The 26,435-nt window shown below is 47.1% G+C and overlaps 1 protein-coding gene across 7 annotated transcripts; it reads left to right on the top strand.

Moving 5' to 3' along the window:
* Positions 1 to 823: 823 nt before the first annotated feature.
* On the top strand, positions 824 to 26,027 carry Terf2 (telomeric repeat binding factor 2). Of its 7 annotated transcripts, XM_021169695.3 has the most exons (11): positions 824 to 1,223; positions 1,321 to 1,416; positions 2,385 to 2,515; positions 12,789 to 12,875; positions 14,682 to 14,828; positions 16,590 to 16,690; positions 19,058 to 19,175; positions 23,300 to 23,376; positions 23,460 to 23,545; positions 24,163 to 24,203; positions 25,502 to 26,027. In XM_021169695.3, exons 1-11 carry the CDS (start codon positions 845 to 847, stop codon positions 25,658 to 25,660), a joined length of 1,422 nt encoding a protein of 473 aa, XP_021025354.1. In that variant the 5' UTR covers positions 824 to 844; the 3' UTR covers positions 25,661 to 26,027. The 7 variants fall into 7 exon arrangements, with proteins under 7 accessions (XP_021025354.1, XP_021025348.1, XP_021025350.1 ...); XM_021169689.3 differs by lacking the exon at positions 23,300 to 23,376 and having other exon boundaries at positions 19,055 to 19,444; positions 24,160 to 24,203; XM_021169691.3 differs by lacking the exon at positions 23,300 to 23,376 and having other exon boundaries at positions 19,055 to 19,444.
* The last annotated feature ends 408 nt before the right edge of the window (positions 26,028 to 26,435 follow it).

Genomic DNA, 26,435 nt, shown 5'->3' on the forward strand with positions numbered 1-26,435 from the left:
TACAAAATCTCATTTTCTTTCACCACGATGTACCTCTATCATGTCTACTTGACAGAAAGGGGCACAGGTACACAAATGGAGAAGTAACTTGTTCAAGGTTTACATAATAAGAAGCAGATCTGTTAGGATAAGGATATCAAGGCAGATAGTTTAGCTCCTGTTAAGTAAGGCAAACGGGCTGGGATCACCAAGCAGCTTGGATTACCATAGCTAGGATTGCTTTAGAGAGTGGCTCCAAAGCCTTGTTGTGGATGGGCTCTGACATGAGTTCAAAACTAGCCTGGGTAACTTTGCAGGGCCTGTCTTAGAATACATTTTTACTAGGTGGCTGGGGACAGTGCACGGTTGATGAAGTGCTTGCTTTAGAATGGCGAGGACCTCCGTTGATTCTCAAAACAAACCTATGTTTTAAAAAGAAAAAAAGTAAAAATAAATAAATAAATAAATAAATAAATAAATAAATAAAGGCTGGCCATGTTGGCACTATCTCAGCACTGCAACGCAGAGGCAGAGTTCTATGTCTTGAGTTCCAAGCCAACCAGGGATACACAGTGAGACCCTGTGTCAAAAGAAAGTAATTTCTTTCTACTGTAATGCTTTTCACAATTTGTGAAATGTCTAACATTATGCACGCGCTTATTTTTCATATTCTTTACAGTGTTCCAAGTCTGCAGCGTCGTCTTCAAAATAGCGCGCCTGGCTGGGCTGTGCGGACTCCAATCCCCAGCAAGCATTGCAGCAGACACAAGAGGAACTACGGATACCGAGGAGGTGGGTGGACCCCCGCCGCCTCGGTCCTTTCCCTCCCAGAAGCCCGCGGGCGGCTCGGAACCCCGTCGGTATCATGGCTGCGGGAGCCGGGACAGCGGGCCCTGCTTCCGGCCCGGGCGTTGTGCGTGACCCGATGGCGTCACAGCCAAGGAAACGGCCCAGCCGGGAGGGCGGGGAGGGCGAGCGGCGGTCGAACACGATGGCGGGAGGAGGCGGGAGCAGCGATAGCAGCGGGCGGGCGGCGAGCCGACGGGCATCGCGCAGCGGCGGGCGGGCTCGACGGGGGCGGCACGAGCCTGGGTTGGGAGGCGCGGCCGAGCGGGGCGCCGGGGAAGCTCGGCTGGAGGAGGCGGTCAACCGCTGGGTGCTCAAGTTCTATTTCCACGAGGCGCTGCGGGCCTTTCGGAGTAGCCGGTACCGGGACTTCAGGCAGATCCGGGACATCATGCAGGGTGAGAGCCGGCTCGGGCCGCGGGGAGGAGGACATGGTTTTGGGGGGCATGACTTGGGGTCCGGGGCTCGCGGAGCCAACCATGTCTTCTTTCCCAGCGTTGCTTGTCAGGCCCTTGGGGAAGGAGCATACGGTGTCCCGGTTGCTGCGGGTTATGCAGTGTCTGTCGCGCATTGAAGAAGGAGAAAATTTAGGTATGGCTATTTTTTGTGTGTTCTTTTCTGGGCTTACTTACGTAGGGTTTTGTTATTTTCAAACTTAACATCCGGAACTGAAAGATTCCGGGTTAAGGTGCACTACTGTTTCCACCGCGGAGGGCTTTTTCATTCAACAGTGGTTGAATTCTCTAATTCTGGTTTTCTCCAGTTAAAGTTTCTTGGCTGTCTTTTGTTTTGTTTTCTCCCACCTGTTAATTGCACACCCATTTTTATTGCTACAAGTAAGTTACGTCAATAAGGATACATCTTGCTCCCTCTTTCTCCAAATAGTAAAGTGGGAACACCCTCCCAACCACACACAAGTTGAACTTAGGCAGCTACTTAACAAACTCTCTTCATTGTTGGCCCCTTGTATCTGAGGAAGATGTGTTATTCTGGATTTTGGAGGCAAACATATATGTTATAATTGAGCTGTATTAAAAAGTATTGAAAGATAGTCACTTAAAATACGTTGAAGCCAGCCGGGCAGTGGTAGCGCATGCCTTTAATCTCAGTACTTGGGAGGCAGAGGCAGGCGGATTTCTGAGTTCCAGGCCAGCCTGGGCTACAGAGCGAGTTTCAGGACAGCCAGGGCTACACAGAGAAACCCTGTCTTGAAAAACAAAAAAGAAATATGTTGATTGGAATTTGAACCATATATCAAGGACATAAACAAATAAATATAAACTTTACTGGGTTTGTATGGTCCTTTTATATTATTAGTTTGTTTTTTTAATGACAGAGTCTTTCTACATAGCCATAGCTGTTGAACTCACTGTGTAGACCAGGTAGGCCTCTGCCCTCTGCCTCCTGAGTGAGGAGATTAAATGCTTGGTTTGCATGGTTCTTTGTACAAATGAGTCTTGCGGTATTTGCATGCTTTCATAAATAGCTATGTAAACTTTTTGGACATGTTTGCTCCTGCTTAGCAAAGAGCTTAAAGTGGAAACTGTGTTTTGTCCTAGACTGTTCCTTTGATATGGAGGCTGAGCTCACACCCCTGGAATCAGCTATCAATGTGCTGGAGATGATTAAAACAGAGTTCACACTGACAGACTCTATGGTTGAATCCAGCAGAAAACTGGTCAAGGAGGCTGTAAGACACATTTTTACTATTTTATTTCATTTTATTGTCTAGCAGAAGTCAGGGATCTTTTCGACTCCTTGTGGAATCTTTTCTGCATGGGTAGAGGGAAGAGCAGGTGGAGGGAGAGAGAGAAGAATAAGTAGCAAGCCCCCAGGTGTGGAGAGGATAGCTCTGTGGTTTGGGTTGTTTTTGTGGCCTTGGGAAGTGGTTGACGTTGAAGACTGTGTTTTGGAAGTTTGTACCTTTGAGGAGCACTGAGGCCCCCAAGTATCTGTGGTCCTGGGTTTGGTTCCCATTGTCTGTAATAAGCCAAAAGGAATGGTTAGGTCCTTGGGAAATGTGGGACTTGAGTTTTTTGACTGCTGAAAGGAGGACTTAAGGAATCATTCCTGCACTAGACTAGAGTCAGAGTCAACCAGAGAAGAGATACAGCACAGACAGATACAGCTCCAGAGTGACAGAGCTAGCTGAGGAGTGTCTAGGAAGGAGTGTTCAGGTTCTGGTGGCTTCAAGAAAAACTCTTTAAACAAAACAAGTGGCTGCAGGTTTTTTTTCTCCAGGAGCCAAGCTGAGGGTGTGGAAGTGTGTGCATCACTGGGGGTGGAAGAATAGCAGGAAAGTTAAGGCTAACAGAAGAGAACTCCTGCAAAGGGCGAGGTCTTAGAGGTAGAGGGAGGAACCCCTGTTTCACAAGGAAGCCATTAGCTCTATACAGGGTACTCAAATACCCTGGGTTTTTTTTGTTTTGTTTTGTTTTTGTTTTTGTTTTTTTTAAACAAAAACAAAACCCAGATATCTGTTCAGTTAAGGCCCTGGAGCAGGCACTACTGTTTAGTCTTGCAAAGAATGCTTGGGTAATTGTTGTTTACTTCAAGGAGGAATAATCCATTGTAGGTTTTTAGTATGGATGAGGGGGAAGTGTCAGAAAAGTCCTCAGTGATGCAGTAGAAGCCCGGGAGTTACTCTGAGAATAGCTCAGATTGCTCTGAATGGAAGAATATGACTGGGCATAGTAATTTGTACAACCCTTATAGAACTAAGGACTGTAGGTTTGTCATCTGGCCTGTCTTGTAGAGGAATCTTTGTTGTCATGTACACATTATAATTTTATTACCTAAGCACTTGGGGTCTTTCTGTTGTATATTTGGGGAGGTTGTTATGAGATGGGATCTTACTGTATACAGAGTGGCCTCCACCTCCATGTTCCTGCCTCAGCCTCCTCAGGGCTGGCATATACCACACAACCAGCTAAGTCACTGCATTCATGTTCTAAATGTTTGTTTGCAATGTCTGTCAGTGAAACTTAAACTCCCTGGGGCTAGAGAGATGGCTCAGTGGTTAAGAGCACTGGCTGCTCCTTCAGAGAACCCAGGTTCTGTTCCCACTACCTACATTGTGGCTCACAACAGTGATTCTACTGTAGTAGTAGTCGCAACTAACAAACTACTGTAACTGTCACTCCAGTATAACAAAGTACTCTAAGATGTAGCAACTTGCCGGGCAGTGGTGGGCGCACACCTTTAATCCCAGCTCTTGGGAGGCAGAGGCATGCAGATTTCTGAGTTCAAGACCAGCATGGTCTACAGAGTGAGTTCCAGGACAGCCAGGGCTACACAGAGAAACCCTGTCTCAAAAAACAAACAAACAAAAGATGTAGCAGCTTGAACCAGTGACTATTAGCCTTTAGTTGCCAAAGGCCAGGAAACTCATGGTCCACCTGAGTGGTTCTGGCTCAGGATTTCTTAAATAAAGTAATAGTTAAACTGTCAGCTGGAGTTACTAGTGGCTTGATGGTAGTCTGTGTCTCTCACATGTGAAAGACCCTAGATTCTTAGTGAAAGTCCTTAGCACTACAGAAATAATAAACATGATTATAGTCATTTCGAGACTCAGATGGTGCTGGGAATGTTGATGCTTATTTGAAATCCCAGCCCTTGGGAGGCTTAGGCAGGAGGATCCTGAGTGGCAAGCAAGCCTCAGGAGGTCAGAACATCCTGTCTAGGGGCTGAAAGATCTGATCCACACCTGATGTGGCTAATAGCAGGACTCACACTGTGGATCAGCTGTAGGGTAGTGCACACATGGGACTGTGTCACACTGTAGACAGCTGTGTGGTACCGTACAGTGGGGTTGTGCAGGAGGTGAGGCTCACAGAGGACTATTTTATAGCCTGGGTCATAGCAGCTTTGATGACCTCCTTACAAAATGACTGATTTTTTTTTTTTCCTGAAAATTTTCTGAAATTTCTGAGTTTCTTATTTAGTGTCCTAGAGTCGCTTAGTGGGCATCTTAGAAAATACTATGGGGTGCCTAGATTCATTTAAGCTATGTAAATTGTTATAGTAATTTATTATTTTGTTTCTGAGACAGGGTCTCACTATGTAGCCTGGGCTGATCTAGAACTTGCTATTTAGACCAGGTTGGTCTGGAACTCAGAGATCTGCCTCTCACCTCTGAGCCTCCCAAGTATTGGGATTTAAGACATTCATTATCACAGTGGGCACAATAAATATTCTAAAATATGCTGGGTGGTAGCACCACGCACCTTTAGTCAAGGCACTTGGGAGGCAGAGGCGGGAGGATTTCTGAGTTCGAGGCCAGCCTGGTCTACAAAGTGAGTTCTAGGACAGCCAGGGCTACACAGAGAAACCCTGTCTCAAAAATGAAGTATTAAGATAGGGTCTGCGATGTGGTTTGTTGGTTGAGCACTGACTAGAGTTCAGATCCCCAGTGCCAGTGCTGGGAGAGCATGGTGGTGCGATGACCCAGCCTCAGGAGGAGGAGCTAAGAGCTCCAGGACAAGGTAGCCAAGGAGGCCAGCCCTATCTGAGAGCTCTGGGTTTGATTGAGTGACCCTGCCTCAGTAAGGTGGAAGAAAGGTTGAGGGTAATTCAAAAAGAAAAAGTTTAATCAAGTAAACTAAGTTAGAACTTCTCAATAATGTTCAGAGAGTTCTGGAGGTCTCTGAGGCTCTTTCAAAGGACATTCAATTTCTAAAAAATGGCCAGCTCCTTTTAAAAAAGTTTTTATTAATAAGTCTGTCTGTGTGCATGCACATGGATGATTTGTGGATGACCAGAGGACTGCTTTGTAAAGTCTTTTTCTCTCTCTTTTTTTTTTTTTTTTAAGGTTTTTCGAGACAGGGTTTCTCTGTGTAGCCCTGGCTGTCCTGGAACTCACTTTGTAGACCAGGCTGGCCTCGAACTCAGAAATCCGCCTGCCTCTGCCTCCCGAGTGCTGGGATTAAAGGCGTGCGCTACCACGCCCGGCTGTCTTTTTCTCTCTTACCTTTACATGGGGTATAGTGACTGAACTGAAGTCTTCAGTTCTTATGAGAAACTCCTTTACCCACTGAGCCAGGCGTGGTAGTGCACTTACTTAATCCCAGCACTCGCATGGCAGGGGCAGGGGCCAGCCTCTTCTACATATTGAGGCTGTTTGGAGTGGGAGTTTGCTTTTGGTCAGGGAAGAGTGGTATAGTAGTTAGGAGCACTGGCTTTTCCTCCAAAGGACCCTGGTATCCACTGGTGCTTCACAGTCCACGGTAGCTCCGCTCCCAGGGGGTCTGATGCTTCCTCCTGGACTTCTCAGGCTCTGCACACACCTGGAGCACAGACATAAATACAAGCAAAACACCCACGCTTAAAATAATTCTGGGGGATGGGGTTTGAGACAGGATTTCTCTATATAGCCCTGGCTGTTTTCCAGGGCTATATCCTGGAACTTGCTCTGTGGACTAGGCTAGCCTTGGACTCGAGATCTGCCTCCGGAGTGCTGGGAACAAAATAAAGCTTTTTTTTTTTTTTAATTAAAAAAAAAAAAAAAAAAACAACGAGAATTTGCTTCTTAAAGTTTGATGTAAGAGCAGGACATCATGTAATGAGGGCTTGTAAGCCTAGCTCTTTAGGCGGCTGGACAAGTTCAGGGCCAGCATGGTAAACTTAATGAGATGCTATCTAAAAAAAGAGAGAGCTGGCTCAGCAGGTAAGGGCACCTGCTGCCAAGCCTGACAGCCAGAACTTACACCTTACACCCCAGTCTAGTGCAACATGGCAGAAGGGGAGAAACAACTAGAACATGTCGTCTTGACCTCCACAAGAGCCCCATGGCACAGACGCCACTCCACATCCATGGACACACAATAAATGATGAAAGAATATTGAAAACTAAGGGCCATGATGGTATAGTTCCACAGCAGAGCACTTCGCTGCCACATCCACGTGAATCCCCAGTGCCAACGCCCGAGGAGAAGGCTGAAGTCAAGGACGAGTAGCTGCCAACACTGTTAGAACAGTCTTCCCATGAAGGCACTCAGACCTCTAACTCCAGCAATCAGAAGGCTGAGGCAGGAGGATTGACATGAGTTCCACAGGCCAGCCTAGTCTGCCTAGTGAATGCCAGGGTATAAAGAGACTCTGTCTTTAAAAAATAGGAATAAAATGAAAAAGAAGGCAGGAAAGAGGAAATCCTCTGTAGACCAGGCTGACCTCAGAGACCCGCATGCCTCTGCCTCCCAGTGATGAGTGGTGCTCTACCATTCCCAGTGTTGAGTGGTGCTCTACCATTCCCAGTGCTGAGTGGTGGTCCACCATCCCCAGTGCTGAGTGATGGTCCACCATTCCCAGTGCTGAGTGGTGCTCCACTGGTTTTTTTCCTGCTGCTTTCTGGTTTCTTATTTCTGTCAGCTTTAGTTGTTTGGCATTTCTTCCCATTATAAACCCATCTTACCAGTTTTGAAAGTCTGCTTGTAATGTCCTATATGGCTAAATTAGCCAGAGACCATTCAGAGGGTTACAGCCTAAGAATCGTAATAAATACAAGAGAGAAGGAGTTAGGCTTTTTCCGGAAAGCTGCAGGAAATTAACATAGAAAGTCAAGCTCACAGCAGAAACTTCGGTTTGGAAAGTATTCACATTTCCTGTCCTGTCTCACAAATTAAGTTATGGGTGGCCTGTGTTCCAATTCGGGGCAGGTAAAGCACAGAGCCCACAGGGTAGAGTCATAGCTGTTGAGGATTCAGATATTAAATAGTGAGGCAGGAGAAAAAGACGAGAATTTGAAGTTTTGCCAAGACTAGTGTGGAGTCGTTACCATTTTCTTCTTGTGTTATCCAGAATGGACTCCAGCCAGGCAGCCTGAACACCTGTGTGCTTGTGTGTGTGTGTGTGTGTGAAGCCCTGGCCACACATATGACAGCATTTCAATCACTAAATATATTAAATGAAAAAGGACAGTCTTCAGCAGTTGCTGTTGAAACAATGGGATGTTATTATGCAGAAAATGAATCGTGACCATAAGTGTGTTTCATACCAAAAAAATAAACCAAAATAGATCACAAAGAAATTATAAAATGTATAGCCATGAAACTTAGTGATTTTTTTCCTTGTTTTGAGACTGGGTGACTACAGCCTTAGCTGTCTTGGACCTCCCTGTGTAGACTGGCCTCAAACACCTGCCTCTGCCTCCCAAGTGCTGAGATTAAAGGCATTCAGCACCACACCCAGCTTAAACCATGGGCTCACTTGAAGAAAGCATAAAAGAAGCTGGGTTTAGCTAGCAGGTCAGTTCAGTTCAGCGTTGTTTGTCTGGTTTCCCGGCACTTGGGAGAGGCAGGAAGAAGAGGAGTTTAGGGCCTTCTGCATTGCAAGGGAGTCTTACCTGGACAAGAGATGGGGGGGGGGGGATGCTGGAGAGATGGCTTAGTTAAAAGCACTTGTTCTTGCAGAAGACCCTGGTTTGGTTCAGTACATGGCTATTCACATAGCACATGGCTATTCACAACCACCTATAACTCTGAGGTCCTATTCCCTCTTCTGACTAACATGGGCACCAGGCACACACATGTCGTACATTCTTACATACAGGCAAAACATTCATGCACATGAATAAAAATAAATGAGCTTTTAAAAAAATCCTCGCCAGGCGGTGGTGGCGCATGCCTTTAATCCCAGCACTTGGGAGGCAGAGGCGGGCGTATTTCTGAGTTCCAGGACAGCCAGGGCTACATAGAGAAATCCTGTCTCGAAAAAAAATAGTTTCTTCTAGCCAGGCATGGTGGGCACACTTGGGTTTTTAAGACAGGGTTTCTCTGTAGCCCTGGCTGTCCTGGAACTCACTCTATAGACCAGGCTGGCCTCGAACTCAGAAATCTGCCTGCCTCTGCCTCCCAAGTGCTGGGATTAGGCATGTGCCACCACTGCCTGGCTGTGGGGTACACTTTTAATCCCAGTACTCCAGAGGCCAAGGCAGGCAGATCTCTGAGTTCATGGCCAGCCTGGGCTACAAAGCAAATTATAGCATGTCCAGGGCCACACAGAGAAACCCTGTCTTGAGAAACAAACAACCAAGCTATTTTTGTTCTGAGGGAAACACTACATAGAAGGATAAACAGAACTGGAATAAAATATTTGCAAGTCATATCTGACAAGAGACTTGTAGCTATGATACATAAAGAACTATGTATGCATGTATGTATTATGTATGTAATGTGTATGTTTGTCCAAACCTGTGCACCTCCCTCTCCCCTGAGACAATAGTCTCATTCTGTAGCCCATGCACTGAGGTTACAGTGTGAGCTATCACACTGAGCTAAAGTGCTTTTGTTGGTTGTCTTGGTTGGCTGGTTGGTTAGTTGTTGTGGTTGTTTGAAACTATTGAGGCCCTGGCCTGGAACTTACTAGATAGACCTTGAACCCAGAGATCCACCTGCTATGATCCAAGGCTACCATGTTTGGCTAATCATATTCATTTGGGGATTGGTCAAGTTTTTAAGTTTAGGGTGTGTGTGTGTGTGTGTGTGTGTGTGTGTGTGTGTGTGTGTGTGTAAGAGAGAGAGAGAGAGAGAGAATGCGATTGTGCACTCATGTTTTGATTACACATATATCTATGTGAGGGCATCAGATCCCCTGGCACTGGAGTTACAGATGGTTGTGAGGAGCCCTGTGGGTGCTGGGAACTGAACCCAGGTCCTCTGGAAGAATAACTAGTACTTTTAACCCTTCAGCCCTGAGATTATTTCATTTTTATGTGTATCAGTGTTTTGCTTGCTTGTATGTCTTATGAACCATGTGCATGCCTGGTTTCCACCAAGGTGAGAAGATCATTAGATCCCCTGGACCTGGAGTTAGAGCTGTGAACTCCATGTGGGTGTTGTGAATTGAACCTGGGTTCTCTGCAAAAGCAGCACCCACTGAGCTATCTTCTAGCCCTAGGATTTAGTAACATTTTAAACAGTGAAACTTTATTATCTTGTTTCGCTGTAGGATATTCTATAGCCTATGCTTTTTGTTGTGCTGATAAGTAGCTGAGAGATGGCCCTTGAACCACCAGTCCTCCTCCTTCCACTTCCCATATGGCTAATCTATGTTTTGTTGTTTTACTGTGGGGGCTGGAAAGGAGGCTCGGTGCTTATGAGCAGTTGTTGCTCTTGCAGAGGTTCTGAGTTCAGCTGCCATTATAGCTCCAGTCCTAGATGATCCAACAACATCCTTTTTTGGTCTCCACAGGGCACATACATATATGTAGGAAAACACACACAGAGACACAATTAAAAGTTAAAACACTTTAATTAAAAATCTAAGCCAGGAGACTGGTGAGATGGCTTAGCGGTTAAGAGCACTGACTGCTCTTCTGAAGGTCCTGAGTTCAAATCCCAGCAACCACATGGTGGCTCACAACCATCCGTAATGAGATCTGATGCCTTCTTCTGGAGTGTGTGAAGACAGCTACAGTGTACTTACATAGAATAAATAAATTAATTAATTTAAAAAAATCTAAGCCAGGCAGCGGTGGTGCATGCCTTTGATCACACAGAACTCAGAGGGCAGAAGCAGGTAGATCCTCAGGACAGCTTGGTCTTCAAAGTGAGTTCCAGGACAGCCAGGGCTACACAAAGAAATCCTATCTCTAAATAAATAGCTGCTCCCACTCCCCCCCCCCCAAAAAAAAACCACCCTATGAATTACTGAATGAAACAAAATGCGTACGTGAGTATATACTGTGTGCCTGGTACCCACAGAAGCCAGAAAGGGGCTTTGATCTGGAGTTTGTGTTATGAGCCATTGTGAGCTTGGTGTCCTGAGTGCTGGGACTGCAACACTGGTCCTCTGCAAAGTAGCAAGCACTCTTAACCACTGAGCCATCTCTCCGGCCTCTAAAGTTTATTTTTCTTTTCTTTTGGGGGAAGTAGGGGTGAGATGGGGTGTTGGGTTTTTTGAGTCAGGGTTTCTCTGTATAGCCCTGGCTGTCTTAGATCTCACTCTGTAAACCAGGCTAGCCTAGAACTCTGAGATCTACCTGCTTCTGCCTACTTAGTGTTGGGATTAATGGTGTACACTACCACCACTTGGCTCAAGTATCTGTTGTTAACAATTTAATATCTGACATTTTCTCCTCTATCCAAGAACAATATGTTGAGTGCAGTTCTGGAGCTCAGTGATAGGCCATCCCCCCATCCACCAAGCTGGTCCGCTTGTACCTCTAGGAACGGGGAGCCCCTGTGGGGCTGGCGTTAACAGTGTTAGGGAGGACAGGATGACTGAAGCAGCTGCACACTGCTGATGGAAATGCTAAATAGTGCTGTAACAGTTTGACTGCTGGTACCCTATTAAACAAGCGTGCTCCGAGAATCTTGCTCCTGCATATTTGCGGCAGAGTTGAGGAGTTGGTCACACAAAAACTTGTTTTATCATCTCTGTTCATAATGACTCAAAAACCGTGACCTACCAAATGTTCTTGAGTGGCTAAATGAATAAACTGTAATATATCCCAAACAATACAGTAGTGCTCCGCAGCAAGAAAATGGAACCCTGCAGCACAGGACTCAATGATCTCGCATCGTGCGGCCTGAAAGAAGCATCCAGAACACAGCTGATGCTAGGGCGCCACCTGCTGGCGAGTGTCTGTGACCTCAGTTCTGGGAGGCTGAGGCAGGAGGATTTGAGTTTTATGTGATGATAAAACCTAAAAAAGCAAGAAATAGTGCCACTTATACACTAAAAGACACAAAATAGCAAAACGAAGGGTTTAGGAAGTGGGCGTTGAGGAGGATATTAGTTTTGTATTCTTGCAGATACAGAAGTCTGGGTGTGTTAACATTCCATGCCATATGTCCTAACCAGTTTTTCCGTGTAGAAGTTAATTGCACATAAACCTAATAGAACCGTTATGGTTTATAAAAGATAGAAGCTGTGTTAAGAAAGTAAGTATAATAATATTTCTGCTGAAATGATATGTACCTAAGCATGGTCATCTGGAAAGATGGTTAATTTTGCCTCTTCTAAGAATTTGTGGTCATGCCTGCTTATTGAAGGACATTTGACAGCAGTTCTATCTGCCCTGCATGGCTGTACATACTAGCATGTAAAAGTGTCCTCTCATAGCCAGGCAGTGGTGGCGCACGCCTTTAATCCCAGCACTTGGGAAGCAGAGGCAGGTGGATTTCTGAGTTTGAGGCCAGCCTGGTCTACAGAGTGAGTTCCAGGACAGGCAGGACTACACAGAGAAACCCTCTCTCAGGGTCTCTTTCTTCTTCTGATGGGAGCCTCTGCTCCTACCTGGCTCTTGGTTGTTTTCATTTTCTGTTGTGGGTGAGCTATTTGCCAATCTCAGTAATTCCACACACACTCTAACTAGAGTAGCTAGCTGGCACTTGTAGTATATGAGGTGTGCTTCTTGTTGTACAGAATAGGCCTAGCCCTTTTCTGGATAGAATTAGAACACTGGTCAGCAGGTCACCCTCACATTCTGTCCTCTCTCACTGAGTGTCACCCTACATCAAAGCTCTTGTTCCCCCAAAAGATTGGGATCAATTGTTCTGTAGACCTGAAATTCCGAGGCCCTGCTGTGACTCCTATCTGGTTTGTCTATCCTTAGTCAGCCTGGCTCAGCTCAGCTAGGAGTCTAGGGGATCCAGTTCTGCTCTCAGGCATTAAAAACAAAGCCGGGCGTGGTGGCTCACGCCTTTAATCCCAGCACTTGGGAGGCAGAGGCAGGCGGATTTCTGAGTTCGAGGCCAGCCTGGTCTACAAAGTGAGTTCCAGGACAGCCAGGGCTACACAGAGAAACCCTGTCTCAAAAAACCAAAAAAAAAAAAAAAACCTACACGAATGGTTCCTCCTGGTGCTTGAGCAATAATACGGTCTTTAAGCACGGCATGTGATACAGTGTGAAGACAGTCAGAGCTAGTTAAGGAGTTAATGCTCCTGCAAAGTGTGCTTTGCTATTTGATATTTTAATGACAATTGTCATTACAGAACTTTTACATTTTTTCTCCCTTTTATAGGCTGTCATTATTTGTATCAAAAACAAAGAATTTGAAAAGGCTTCAAAGATTTTGAAAAAATACATGTCCAAGGACCCCACAACTCAGGTAAATTTGACATATTTTTATTCCTGTGACTTAATCCTTCTCACTGGTTTTTTTGGAGCAGTAATGAAAAAGGTTCTTTGTTAGCAATGCCATCTGTCCCAAATGTGGTAAGACACACCATTAACTCCAGCGCTTGGCGAGGTAGATGCAGGCAGATCTTTGCAAGGCCAGCCTGGTCTACATAGTGCGGTCGGCCAGCCAGGAAACTACAGAGTGAGACTTTGTCTCAGGAAAAAATAGTCATCTAAGTGTTCACCTTTAAATACCCAACATCGTGTCAGCTCCCAGCCTCTCAGAGCTTCTGCTTTCGCGGCTTTTGGGAGTCCTGCTTAAGGTTCTGATAATAACTACACAGACACAACTGCATAGTCTAAGGCTGTTGGCCAGTTTGCTTGGGCAGTCTCTCAGCTAGTTTTCTAGCTCAACCTGACTTCTCTGTCGCTGGTCCTTCCGCATGGCTCTTACTGCTCTGCCCACTGCTCCGTCCCACCTTGCGTACACCCTGCTGTGCTTCTCTCTCCTTCCTCTTCTGTCACTCAGGGAGGTGGGAGGACTGCAAGGCTGGGGACTACCTTGAGCTATAGCTAGTTCAAGGCTAGCTTACGCCACACAGTGCTTGACCAGGTTTCACACCTTGGTTTTTATATTTCAGGTAATTCCAACTCTAGCTTCAGTATCTGAGACTGGCTTTTCAAGATTTAGTTTTCTTAAGCTACTTATCTTCCTTGTTCTGTTGGCTTTGTGTTAGAACATTTAAGTAATTGATATCAGATACTCAACAAAAAGTATGGGACTTCCAGCCCTGTCTATATAAACGCTAGCCCTGTAGGCTTGGAAGGCTACTTTGGGAAGGACTTAATATCTCCATTTCCTGTCAAAAGGGTGGAGTCGTTTTGAGCTACATCCTTAGTTGGGTTCCCTTCCCACAACTTGTAATATTTTATAAATGTCAATTTTAGGCTAGGGAATGTAGCTCAATGGTAGGGCATTTGTCTAACATGTCTGGGTGTGAACCCTGGCAGCAAACATGTACACAGCCCACTTTATCCCTTTTTGTTGTTTTGAAGCAAGGCTTCTCTATGTAGCTGTGGCTATTACTGAACTAAGTAGACCAGGCTACCCTCACACTAACAGATATTGCCTGCTGCTACCTCTCAAGTACCATCATGCCTGGCAAGAGCCCCTGGATTTTTGAAGAGCTAGTACATAGTACAAAATCCAAAGGACTTCATTCTCAGAGCCTGTAAAGCTGGGGAAAGTTGCTGGGTGCCGAGCCTGGGAGCCTGAGCTCCATCCCCAAGACAAACACACAATGCGCGCACACACAATGCACGCACACACAGTAAACATGTGATAGACTTAAGTTGCAAGAAATCCAGGAGTGACAAAGCTGCGTGAGACTTGCTTTGTCTGGCATTTACCTGTCGCTGCTCTCAGAGGCAGCCATTTTTAGTCTTACCCTTTCAGAGATGGCATCTACCAGCAAGTCTGCTGTGTGTGCACATAAACCTACTGTGTCCTCCATCTGCACACAGGACACAGAGTCTACGCTGATTTGAACGCTCAGACTTCGTTCTCTTGATATTGTAGCAATGAATTTTGTACTGACATACAATAAAGCTGCTCTTCCCCTTTTTATCACTAGCTGCGTAGTAACCCAGTATGGCCGAACCATGGCTAATCACCCAGTCCTGTGAGTTGCCGGACAGCTTTACAGACGTTTTGCTGGTATTCTGTCTCAGCTCAGCCCTGATGTTTTATCATTCTCTTCCTTTCTCCTGTTGCAATTGTCAATCTTCCATGTAGAAGCTGAGAACTGATCTCCTGAACATTATCCGGGAAAAGAACTTGGCCCACCCTGTTATCCAGAACTTTTCCTATGAGGTCTTCCAGCAGAAGATGTTGCGTTTCCTAGAGAGCCACCTGGATGACACGGAGCCCTACCTCCTCACGGTGTGCCTCGCTCGGCCTTGCCTCAGTTCCCACAGCCATGTTTGGGTCCTTAAGCATGAGTGAAAGTGGAAATTTTGAAGTGAAAAGAGTGTGTGACAGAGACTGGGGTATATCACGACCCTTCTGAATGCTTGTGAGATGCCTAAGATGAGCTAGCTCCTGCCTGTGGCGGGTGGACCTTCGCTGGTTTCTCTTACCTGCATTTATATTCTTTGACATGGGGCCAGTATTGTAGTTAGAGCAGTGCATTCTCCTCTAATCCACGTGGTTCCACAGCAGGGAAGTCTGAGCCGAGAGGCAGATGCACAGTGATTGGAGATGGTATGTGAGGGTGCGAGGGAGGGAAGGAAGGAGAGGCTATGCCTGTGACACAGTCCCCTCGGGCTGGATGGAGGGGATGCCCCTCCTTTTTTTTATTTTGCTTGTACGGATGCTTGAGCACACATTTATGTGGTGCTCATAGAGGCAGCAGGTGTCAGATCCCTGGGGCTGCTGGAGTGATTGTTGTGAGCCCCCTCTGTATGGGTGCTGAATATCAGATTTGGGTCTTCTACAGGAGCCTCCAGCACTCTTAACTGTCCGTGTGTCCCCCCCGCCCCGTACCCCCCAAGATAAGAGTCTTGCCATGTACCCCTTGCCTGCCTGGAAAACTGTGACCCAGGCTGGCCTTGTACACACACACATCCACCTGTCTCTGTGATGGTGCCTCCCGAGTGCTAGGATGAAAGGTGGGGGCCCCCATGCTGTCCTGGTCTTATGAAGACAGTCTCTGAACTCAAGAGATTGCGTGGTGAAGCACAACACTATTCTGTACAGTAAGGCAGTTATGTAAGAAGATCTCCTCAGCACCCCCCAAAAAAGAGAGAGTGAAGTAGGGGACCCAGGATTTTGCTAATGTTAGAAATTGCCTGTTGTAATGGTGGATCTGAGGGGACATCACTTGTAAGGCAGGCAGTTGGCATAGTTGCAGGAAATGTCTGGACGCCAGCTGCCACCCAGACTAAATGCATTCCTTTACACTTGGGATGCCTGGGGCATACTTTGCTTGCCTGAGGATAGAATTGTATCTGAAATGAATGGAACAGTCTAGCGCTTAGAGTAGGAGGAAGACAGATGAGCAGTGTTAGGGCAAGAATGTTCTGCCTAGAGCTTACTGTGTAGTATTGGTAATGATTTTCAAATAGCTGTCTGTAAGACAAAACATATTTGTGGGATGGCCGGGCGTGGTGGCGCACGCCTTTAATCCCAGCACTCGGGAGGCAGAGGCAGGCGGATTTCTGAGTTCGAGGCCAGCCTGGTCTACAAAGTGAGTTCCAGGACAGCCAAGGCTACACAGAGAAACCCTGCCTCGAAAAACCAAAAAAAAAAAAACATATTTGTGGGAATATAGTTAATAAAATTATATACACAAACTAAAAGTTATTCCTACCTGTAAGGTATCTTAACCAGGCATTGTGTGCCACATCCTTATAATGCCAGCACCCGGGAAACAAGCAGGAAAGTCACAGCAAGTCCAAGGCCAACCTGGTCTATCTTGTGAGTACTGGGCCATCCAGAACTGAATGCTGAGACCTTGTCTCAAAAAATCAAAAAACAAACCAGGAGGGCCCTGGAGAGATGGCTCAGGGGTTAAGAGCATTCACTGCCTGGGTTGGATTTGTAAATGGGTCGCTTATGTGTTGAGTATGATCTTGGTGAAAGAAGCAGACGCTAAGTGAACTTTCGTGGCTTCCTCTTCCTAATGACCCCTTCCTTTCCTAGATGGCTAAAAAAGCTTTGAAATCTGAATCAGCTGCTTCAAGTACAATGAGGGAGGAAAAGCACCCAGAGCCAGTGGAAAAACCACTTAGAGAGCCTCCAAGGTGAGGATGCCCTTTTGTGGTTGTGGGGGAGACATTTTGCTGACATTACCAGGTTATTGGCATATCACACTTTGCGAGACAGAGAACTTGGCCTCAGCTGCCTGGGTCTATGAAGATCCCAGTTGGCACTCCCCCAAGGCTTCTGGTTTTACCTCTCTGTCTCACCTATAACTTGTGGATCAGCCCCCCCACCCCCACCCCTTCTGACTTTGTAACCCAGGCTGGCCAGGAACTCAGCAGTACTCCTTCAGCTTCTCATGTGTTAGGACTTCAGAGCAAGCCAAGTACCTGGATAGATAACTGATGATTTAATTCACTCATGAAGCAGTGTTTAGATAAATGAATCAGAGCTGGGCATGGTGGCACATAGCTTTTTTGGGGGGAGGGGAGTGATGGGGGAAGGGTGCATTCAAGACAGGGTTTCTCTGTGTAGCCCTGACTGTCTTGGAACTCATTCTGTAGACCAGGCTGGCCTCGAACTCAGATCTGCCTGCCTCTGGTAGTGCATAGCTTTTAATTCCAGCACTTAGGAGACAGGCAAGAGGCTCTGAGTTAGAGGCCAGCCTGAACTATATATAGTGAGACCCTGTCTTAAAAACAAATGAAAAGACCTGGTTGCAGATGACAAAGAAAAGGAAGGAAGACAAGTCTAAATCTCAAGTCTGGTGGTTTGACATGAAAACCGTGGGGTAGATCTCCTGCAGAGAGTGGGAGGTATATTTTTATATTTTTGGTTGTGAGCTTTTAACCTTTAACGGGTGAGCCATCTCTCCAGCACTGGCACATTTTTATATAACCACAATTGTAGAGGTATGAGGGTCCATATGTAGTGATTGCCTTCTTGTTGGCATGCCAGCTGATGGTGAGGGAGGAGTATGTGCGTCTGCCTCCCCTGGTATGAGTACACTGGTGGTTCACCTAGGGGCTCTGCCCTGATGGCCTTCTCCAATCCTAGTTATTTGCTGGGACTCTGTCTTCAAACCAGGAGTTAAATGTCAACATGTGACTCACCGAGACCATATCTAAATCATAGCACCCTGGTGTGAAGTACAGAGGGCCACATGGGTCCTAAAATAAAACGTTCCACAGCAGGACACTAACAAGAAAAGACAGGGTTTTCTGTTTATTCAGTTGCTACTTTGTGAAGCGTGTCTAAGCATCCACAATGAGTGAGATGTCCTTTTTTTATGGTTAGACTTCTCCAATTTTTGACATTTTTTTTATTTTACTTGTGTGCATGTGTGTGTGTGGTAAATGTGGGTCCTGTGGAGTCCAGAAGAGAGGTTTGAGTCGCTGGAGCTGGATTTAGACACAGCTGAGGACGAGCCGCCTGCTGCAGGTGCTGGGGCTGAGTTTGGGTCCTGCAAGAGTAGCTAGAGCTGAGTCCCCAGCTTTTGAATGTTGGTTTAAAAAACAGCTCTGCACTTGCAGGAACTAAACCACCAACCAAGGAGTGCACGTGGAGGGACCCATGGCTCCAGCCACATATGTAGCAGAGGATGGCCTAGTCGGGCATCCGTGGGAGGAGAGACCATTGGTCCTGTGAAGGCTCAAAGCCACAGTGTAGGGAATGCCAGAACCAGGAAGTAGGAGTGGGTGGGTTGGTGAGCAGGGGCAGGAGGGGTGGGATAGGGGGTTTTCAGGAGGGGAAACCAGGAAAGGGGGTAACATTTGAAATGCAAATAAAATATCTAAAAAAACCAAAAACAACTTTGCGTGTGTGAGACAGTGTAACATGCTTGTCAGTGAAGATCGGCCAGCCTTCGGGCTGTCAGTTTGCCTTTTCCTGACAGACTTTTCTGTAAACTTACTAGGGATCAATAAAATGTTTGCAAAACTTAGTCACATTGCTCTTAGACCAAGTGGTGGCACACACACCACTTTCTCAGGAAATGGATTCTAAATGTACTGTGGATCTAGCCCACTAGTTGCTTCTCATATGAGGTCTGGAGTGAGACTGTAGCATTGTCAGTTGGTTGCCCAGGTAGATGTGAGGTTAGCAGGTGCTGCCCAGAGCTCTTACATGATGGAAAGCATTGCTTTGATCTTGCAGACTAAAAGGGTTGTCAGCACACAGACTAGGGTGCTCTTGGTTCCTGCAAGGTTCTCCTGTTTGGAGTTGAAACTTGATACAACTTAAATTGTGCTCATTAAGTGAAGGGTTTTTTTTATAAACAACAGCTGTTGAAAGAAAGCAGCCTGTCTCCCCCCTCCCCCCCCCCCATGTTTTTTGTCTTGGCTTGTTCTTATTTTGGTGGGCAGTCTTGAAGAGGCCTCTGAAGCCTTCTATTTCACTATAATAGTCCTGCCTACTTAGGTTTGTTTGCACTGGGGATGCTGACTATCCTGTGTGTGCTTTATCAGCAGACAGCCTCAGAACCCTCCAGCCACCATCGGGATCAGGACTCTGAAGGCAGCTTTCAAAGCTCTGTCTACTGCACAAGACTCAGAGGCCGCTTTTGCAAAACTGGACCAGAAAGATCTGGTACTTGCTAATCTGGCATCCCCATCATCACCAGCCCACAAACACAAGAGACCCAGGAAAGATGAACATGAAAGCGCAGCTCCTGCTGAGGGTGAGGGAGGCTCAGACCGACAGCCCAGGAACAGTCCCATGACAATAAGCAGATTGCTGTTGGAGGAGGACAGCCAGAGTACTGAGCCCAGCCCAGGCCTCAACTCCTCCCAAGAGGCCATGTCAGCATCCAAGCCCAGAGTTCTCAACCAACCCCACCCGGGGGAGAAGAAGCCCAAGTATGAAGACCTTCTTTGTAGGAGTTTGGGGGCTGGTTGGCGGGCCTGGTTGGGCCTGGTTTTACTTCCATGAATGACGTAATCTTCAGCTAAGCTACTCTCCACCAAGGCTTGCTCAGACTGCTAGGATGAGACTGGAGCAGGGAGTGACAATGTGGCAGTCCCTGCCAGCTCCCGAGGCTGCTGTAGGCTGCAGGGCACTGCCCTAGGGCATGAGTAAGCAGGAAAGGGTTCTGACCCGTCTGCCTGTTGGTCTGAGTGCCTCAAGGACGAAATATCAGCCTTATTTGTACAATTTGTCTGAAGTTGGGCCTCATTATACTTGATATTTATGAAAGACCAGTGAGTACTTAGTTTTATACCTTTGATGAGCATTTGAGACCCAGCAAATTCAGCAAAGATTTCCCAGTCTTCTATGTTCTGCTAGCTGCTGTTGGACAGTGGTTAGAATATGTCAATTAAGTTTATCGCCATCACGACTCCCAGCCTGGGTTTTGAGTCCCGCTGCCCTTTGTGCCCCGTGTGGACCCCGCTCCAGGCACTGGTTTGCTTGTGCTCTCAGAACATACTGTTTGTTTCTCCCACTGTGCACTTACCTCCTCTCAGTCCCCCATGGCCTGCCACCCCTCCATTGGTGCTTCCAAGGGGAGAGGAACCTAGGTGTGCGCACTTCTATACTAGCTTACGGAGTCTGCGGTGCTCGCTCCGTGCGATGGTGGTAGCCCTATTGTATAGATGAGGAAGGCTCAGAAAAGTTACTAGCTCACCTGATGTCACTCAGCCGAAAGGAGCAAGCCTGGGTGTCTGGGGTCTTAAGCTGCATGATGCTGGACAGCAGCTGAGGCCACGTATACAGTTCCTCTCCTGAAACTCCCCCTTCCCCATGAACCCTTGTATAGCTGTCCCTGCCTCCCAAGGCCATTGCCATCTCTGCACACTGTTGTGTATTGTGATTGTTTGGAGACCCTATCCTGCCCTGCGCTGTGAAAGGCCGTGGCGTGTGATGACATGGCTTCCTTGCGCTGGGCGCACTCTTACATTCAGAAACAAGTCACTGGCACAAGTTCTTTACACCTTGTCCTATGTGGTCCATGATCCATTTATACCTCACAGGACCCCGTGAGGTGTGGGTGCTGCCCCCCGTGAGTAGATGGAGAAACATGAGCGTGCAGGGTGCCGGCAGGGTTGTAAGTAGGAGTCTGTGAAGGTTGTAGGCATACCCAGAGCTGTTCTATGCCCAGGCATGAAGTATGACGGGTACACGGTGGTAAAGGTTGACAGAAACCCACCAGTCACTTGTTCCTGTCAATAGAGTTTGACAGGACATAGCCACGTCCAGCAGGTAGGACTTGTATGTTGCTCCCACGGTACTCTGGCTGTGAAACAGGGAGTGGTGACAGACACGGTGAGGCTTGCAGAGCTGAAAACACTGTCCCGTGAGCCCCTCCTGAGGAAACGTGAGGTACCCTAGGAGCTTGGGGGGGTTCCCGTGCCTGCTCACACAAGTCTCGGGTGGACTACAGCCTGTGGACCAATGTGAGGCTGGCCTTGAGGGAGTAGGAAAGTACCAGGTGTGTTGTGAAGAACAATCCTGGCAGTACTCCTGCTTGTACATGGACATGGAAACCCTGGTGTTAGTGAGTGTTGGGAGAAGGCAGCACAGAGAGAGACAGGGATGGGCTATCCGGCCAGATCTTGAGGGCATCAGAGCCAGGCAGGCAGGCAGCTTCTTAAACTGAGGGTCACAGTTGCAGACTTTTTTTTAGGGTATATGTCCCCAGGCCTGTGAGGCATCACTGAGGGGAGGGTGGGAAGCTGGTGACAGCTGCGGGTAAGCAGGGAAAACCTGGGGTAGCCAGGGACAGGAAGACTCAGTAAGGAAAGGCAGCTAGGAGACACTGCCTGAAAGGCCACGCCAGAACACCGAGGGGTTAGCACCTTGTACATGGTAGATATTTGCTTGGGGCTTACTGATCAAGTAGAAGGGATTCTTAGACCTTGTATGTAAGGGTTATCATCCCCCAGATGTCTGGAAACCAGTGGAGGGTTAGGGTTTGTTCATTTGGAAGAGGGGAGGGGACAAAGCCTCAACAAAACCCAGCAGCCACAGGCTAGTTCACAAGTCCCTGCTAGACCAGTGTTCATGAAATTTAAACAACGAGGAACTGAGGAACATAAGGATCCAGAAATGGCCTGGCTTTTCCTGAGCCACACAGCCACCTGACAGCTAGAAGGATGCTATTCTCAGTCCCCTGCACACAGGAGCCATGAACAGCTGCAGTGACCAGGGCATGTTACATGGGTGCGGAGCCTCCAGGCAGTCCCTATTAAAATGTGTGTGCCACAGGCAGTTCTGAGAGCTGGAGAAGGACAGGTTCCTAACAGCCTGCCTCTGAAGTCTGCAGAGAGGACAGAACAGCAGTTCCAGGGAAATGGTGGCTGGCAGGGAACCAAGGTTAAAGCTGACTCCCGGTGAGGGTTGGAGAGTAGAGGACAGTTACCTGTCTGTCTGTCAATAATAATCCAGAGTAAAACTGAAAAGAAAGAGGCTTGTAAAATGTCTGTCACTTTGTTTCACATAAATTGTTCTCAAAATTTAACCCAAATTAAGCATGGTATACATTGTCTACTTGGTTTGATAATTTAGGAAAACCACAAAAGAGGAATGGGGGGGGGGGGGGCTGACTAGCTTTGTTATTTTAAGCCAGGGTGTAACCAGCTCTATGTGGCCTCAGACTGACAGATAGGAAGGAGCAGAGGCTCTCTGCATTGGGATCAGTAGTTTTAGGCTGGGGGTGTAGCTCAGTTGGTAGAGTGCTTGTCTGGCATGCATGAAGCCCTTGGTTTGGTCCTCAGCCACAAAAGTCCTGGTATTCCACCCTCGTAATTCGAGCCCTTGGTGGAGGTTAGAAGATTGGTAAATTAAGGTCGTCTTTGATGATATAGTGCATTCAAGGCCAGCGTGGGCAACTGAACCTTGTCACAAAGGAAAAAAAGGAGAAATTGATTTAAGTTTGCTGAGCCAGGAAGAGGCTTGTAGGTGGAGTAGTAACGCACAGAGGCTAAGCAGTCTGGGCTGCTGTAGGTCAGCACTTCTCATCCTGTGCGTCTCAACTCAGGGGTGGTGGGGGGTGTCAAACGACCCTTTTCACAGGGGTCCTATATTAGATAGTCACAATTCATCACAGTAGCAAAATTAGAGTCATGAAGTAACAATGAAAATTTTATGGTGTGGGTCACCACAACAGGAGGGACGGTATTAAAGGGCCACAGCATGAGGAAGGTTGAGCATCACTGCTGTAGGTGTAACATGTGGTGTAGCCAAGGTAGGGAATGGCCTGGTCTCATAGGGCATAGAGGAGGAGTGTGCTGGTTCTGTTGTCGATCATCTGCATTTCAGGCCAGCTTTGAACTGCGATTTCCCCATCGTAGTCTCCCAAGTACCCTCACGACATGTACGGAGCACTGTGCCTAGTTGATACGCTTTTGTGATGTCGCCTTAGTGGGGAGAAAAGGCTGGTGTAATACTGATGAAAGTCATCTTGAGCTTAATCCAGGAACAAGGAGGGTACCAAAGTCAGGGTAAATACAGGAGAATGGTGCTGCAAGGAGAGGGAGGAGCCTGAACCTTTGACGTCAGAAACGTACTGAGATCTTTAAAGGAGCCCAAAAGACTGGCTATGTTGATGAATACCTGTTGAGAATCCCAACATTCAGAAGGGTGAGGCAGGAGGGTTGAGAGCTCAGAGTGTCACCCTATCTAAAAACAAAATGAAGCACTAAGCAAATAAGAAAATTACAGTTTTGAGGGAGAGGGACTTTACTCAGTACCCAATTTGACGCTTGGCCCTGCAGGCTGGGACGTGTATGTTCATGCATGAAGATGCCTGGAAAAATGACAGCGAGTTTGAACATTGTGTAGTGAACCCCAAGTATGTTCTGAAAGGGAGCCCAGTTGAGTGTCGGGGTGGGGGCAGGGAGTGTTTCCTGGCTCACTTTGATTGTTTTCCCCTAGAGCATCCAAAGACAAGTGGAACAGCCCTAACGGGCTTGAAGAAAAGGAAGTTTGGTTGGAAGAGGACCAGCTGTTTGAAATTCAGGGTAAGCCCTCCTGCAGATGTTTGCTGAAAGGTGACGCATGGTAACTGTCAGGTTCAAGCCTCTGCCCCCTAGTTAGACCGCCACTCCACCTGATCTCATTTGGAATCAGATTGCTTGGTTTCGTTTGCACACAGGATCTTTCTAGCCCAGGCTAGTCTTCATTTTAGCATCTTCCTATCTCAGCCTCCCAGGTTCGGGGATCACGGGCATGGAATCACATTCGCCTCCCCGAGTTTCTCTTTCCTCTTTTGTTTTCTAGGTGGGAAGACAGGATTTCGTATAGTCCAGTCTTGCCCCTGCTTCCTAAGCTTGGAACTGGAAGCATCCACCATCACACCTATTTTTTCCTTTTTATTTATTTGTTTTGGAGACAGGGCCTCTTGGGGTACATAGCCCTGGTTGGCCTGAAGCACTATATAGACCAGGCCTTGAACTCCCTTGTCTGTCTCCTGAGTGCTAGGTCTCCTTTTAAAAAAATTAAAATTACATTTGATTGATTGATTGATTGATTGATTAGGGTGTAGAGGTAGCATGTATGCATGTAGGAGTCAGGGCGACTTGTTTTCATATCCCCATGTAAACTCTAAACTGCATATTCGTTTCATGTTTTCCAGCAGCACCAGGTGAAGACAGGTCATCCAGTTTAACAAGAAAGCAGGTAATTTAATACTTGATGTATGGGTCCTTCGCCTACACTTAAGACTTTGTTTTTAATTGTGTGTGTGGGGGTGGGGGCCGGGCTTGTGACTGCAGTGCCCACAGACTCCAGAACAATGTCAGGTCCTCCAAAGCTGCAGGTCCAGGTGATTGGGAGCCAAAACTGGTATGTCTGTGTACCACGTGTGTACCTGATGTCTGAGAGGCCAGAGACAGTTGTGAGCTGCCCCGTGGATGCTGGGACCAGGTTCCCTGGAAAGACGACCAGGGCACACTCCTAACTACCGCCTCAGCAGCGGCCCTTGACTCTTCTCTGATACGAGTTTTTACAAGATCCAGTAAAGCAAGTCCCCTTCTCGGGCACAGTTTACCCATGCACCTAGCAAAAATGCCTCTCAAGGTAATTCAAGATAGGTTCAAACGCTGAATTTTGTTGTTTTGCTTTTTGGTACAAGAGGTAAACCCAAGCTGGGTGTGGTGGCTCACACCTTTAATCCCAGCACTTGGGAGGCAGAGGCAGGTGAATTTCTGAGTTCGAGGCCAGCCTGGTCTACAGAGTGAGTTCCAGGACAGCCAGGGCTACACAGAGAAACCCTGTCTCGAAAAACCAAAAAAAAAAAAAAAAAAAAAAGAGGTAAACCCAGAGCTCACACACGCTTGGCCAGCACTGTGCACTAAGCTGTACCCTGCTCCTTTTGCTTCTTTCTTACTTGTAAGTTTCATTGGTTTCAGAATTTTTTTGTGTTTGTGTGTATGTATATGTGTTTATGTGTTTAGTTTTGGGGAATTTTTTTCTGTATGTGAGTGTTTTGCCTGCATGTATGTCTGTGTACCACGTGTATACAGTGCCTCAGGAAGCCAGATCTCCTTAAACTAGAGTTTACAGATGGCTGTGATCCACCGTGCAAGTACAGGAAACTAAACCAGGGTCTTCTCCAAGATCATCGAGTGCTTCTGACCGTGGAGCCTCTGTCCAGCCTCATAGCATGATTATCAGTGAAGGACGATAAGTCAGGACATCGATCATTGCTAACTGTCCAGACTCTCAGTGTTGACTTGCTCTTTGTAGTATAGTTTTAGACAGTGTCTCCCTGTAGCTCTGGCTGTCCTTGAAACAGAGATGCAGCTGCCTCTGCCTCCCCATGCTGTGGCAGGCGCCACACTCGGCTTGTAGCTCATCGTTAACCCTGCTGTTGGATTCAGAGCATGCTCAGGATTGTTGAGTTTGATTTGATCAGTATGTTGGGAATGAGGTGAGTGGCAACACATTTTGACAAGTCGTTTGGTTTCCTATTGCAGAAGTGGACCATAGAAGAAAGCGAGTGGGTGAAGGATGGAGTGCGAAAATACGGTGAAGGAAACTGGGCTGCCATTTCTAAAAGTTACCCCTTTGTCAACCGAACAGCTGTGATGATTAAAGACCGCTGGCGGACCATGAAAAAACTGGGCATGAACTGAGAAAGGGTTTCCTAGCCACAGGACTCACTAGAGCACGGTTCTCAACAGTAGCCCCTGTGCTGTGACGTCTGTTTCAGAAGCAAGACTGAGATGAGAATTGTGGCATCCTCCTCCCGAGTGGGAGGTCCTGGGACCCTCCCGTCACTGTTGCTGGAGATCATGGAGCTAAAAAGCAAAGCCAGGACTAGCCGTGACCACAGCCGAGGCGACAGGCAGGCCCAAGGCTGGGACAGTGCCAGAAGATCATTAGTGTTTCCCTTTAGTGCTTTGCTTCAATTTGAATCCCTAGTAATCCATAAAATCTTCTAAGAAATGATAGAATCCATTAGGAGCACATACGATCTCATGACCTGTTAAAAACCAGAAATGTGAACGTTTCCGGGAATGAATTTAATCCTCGTTGAGTTTCAGTACAAAGGAGCTCTGTGCGTTGAGCCCAGATGAGAGATTTTTTCAGTCCCTGTGGAATCAGATTCTTTAAAAAAAAAAAAAAGAAAGAAAAAAAAAACTGTTCAGCTACTTGTGACCACCCCTGGACCTGCCTGCCTCAGCCCCACATTGATGAATGCTAGGCTACATGGCGGGTTCATCCACCACACTTCTCACGGGGTCGGGGTGGGACAAGTGGTATTTGGTTAAATGGTGATTGTAGATAAGCTTAGCCGCCCCTTCCCTCCTCCACCCACCCCTTTCTCAGAGCCCTTCCTTATGCTGGACTTTTAAAGCGTAAAAATCATTTGTTGAGTATCATGCCTAACTCCCCCTCTGTGATACA

The sequence above is a fragment of the Mus caroli genome, unplaced genomic scaffold (assembly GCF_978045245.1).
Source record: "Mus caroli unplaced genomic scaffold, Mus_caroli_1 scaffold_10, whole genome shotgun sequence".
Classification (NCBI taxonomy): Eukaryota; Metazoa; Chordata; class Mammalia; order Rodentia; family Muridae; genus Mus; species Mus caroli.

Excerpts from the sequence above, each read along its gene's own strand:
- Terf2 (XM_021169689.3), top strand. The coding sequence starts at position 845 with ATGGCTGCGGGAGCCGGGACAGCGGGCCCTGCTTCCGGCCCGGGCGTT. Across the intron at positions 14,829-16,589 it reads CGGAGCCCTACCTCCTCACG|ATGGCTAAAAAAGCTTTGAA; the intron begins GTGTGCCTCGCT and ends TTCCTTTCCTAG. Across the intron at positions 24,204-25,501 it reads CCAGTTTAACAAGAAAGCAG|AAGTGGACCATAGAAGAAAG; the intron begins GTAATTTAATAC and ends TTCCTATTGCAG.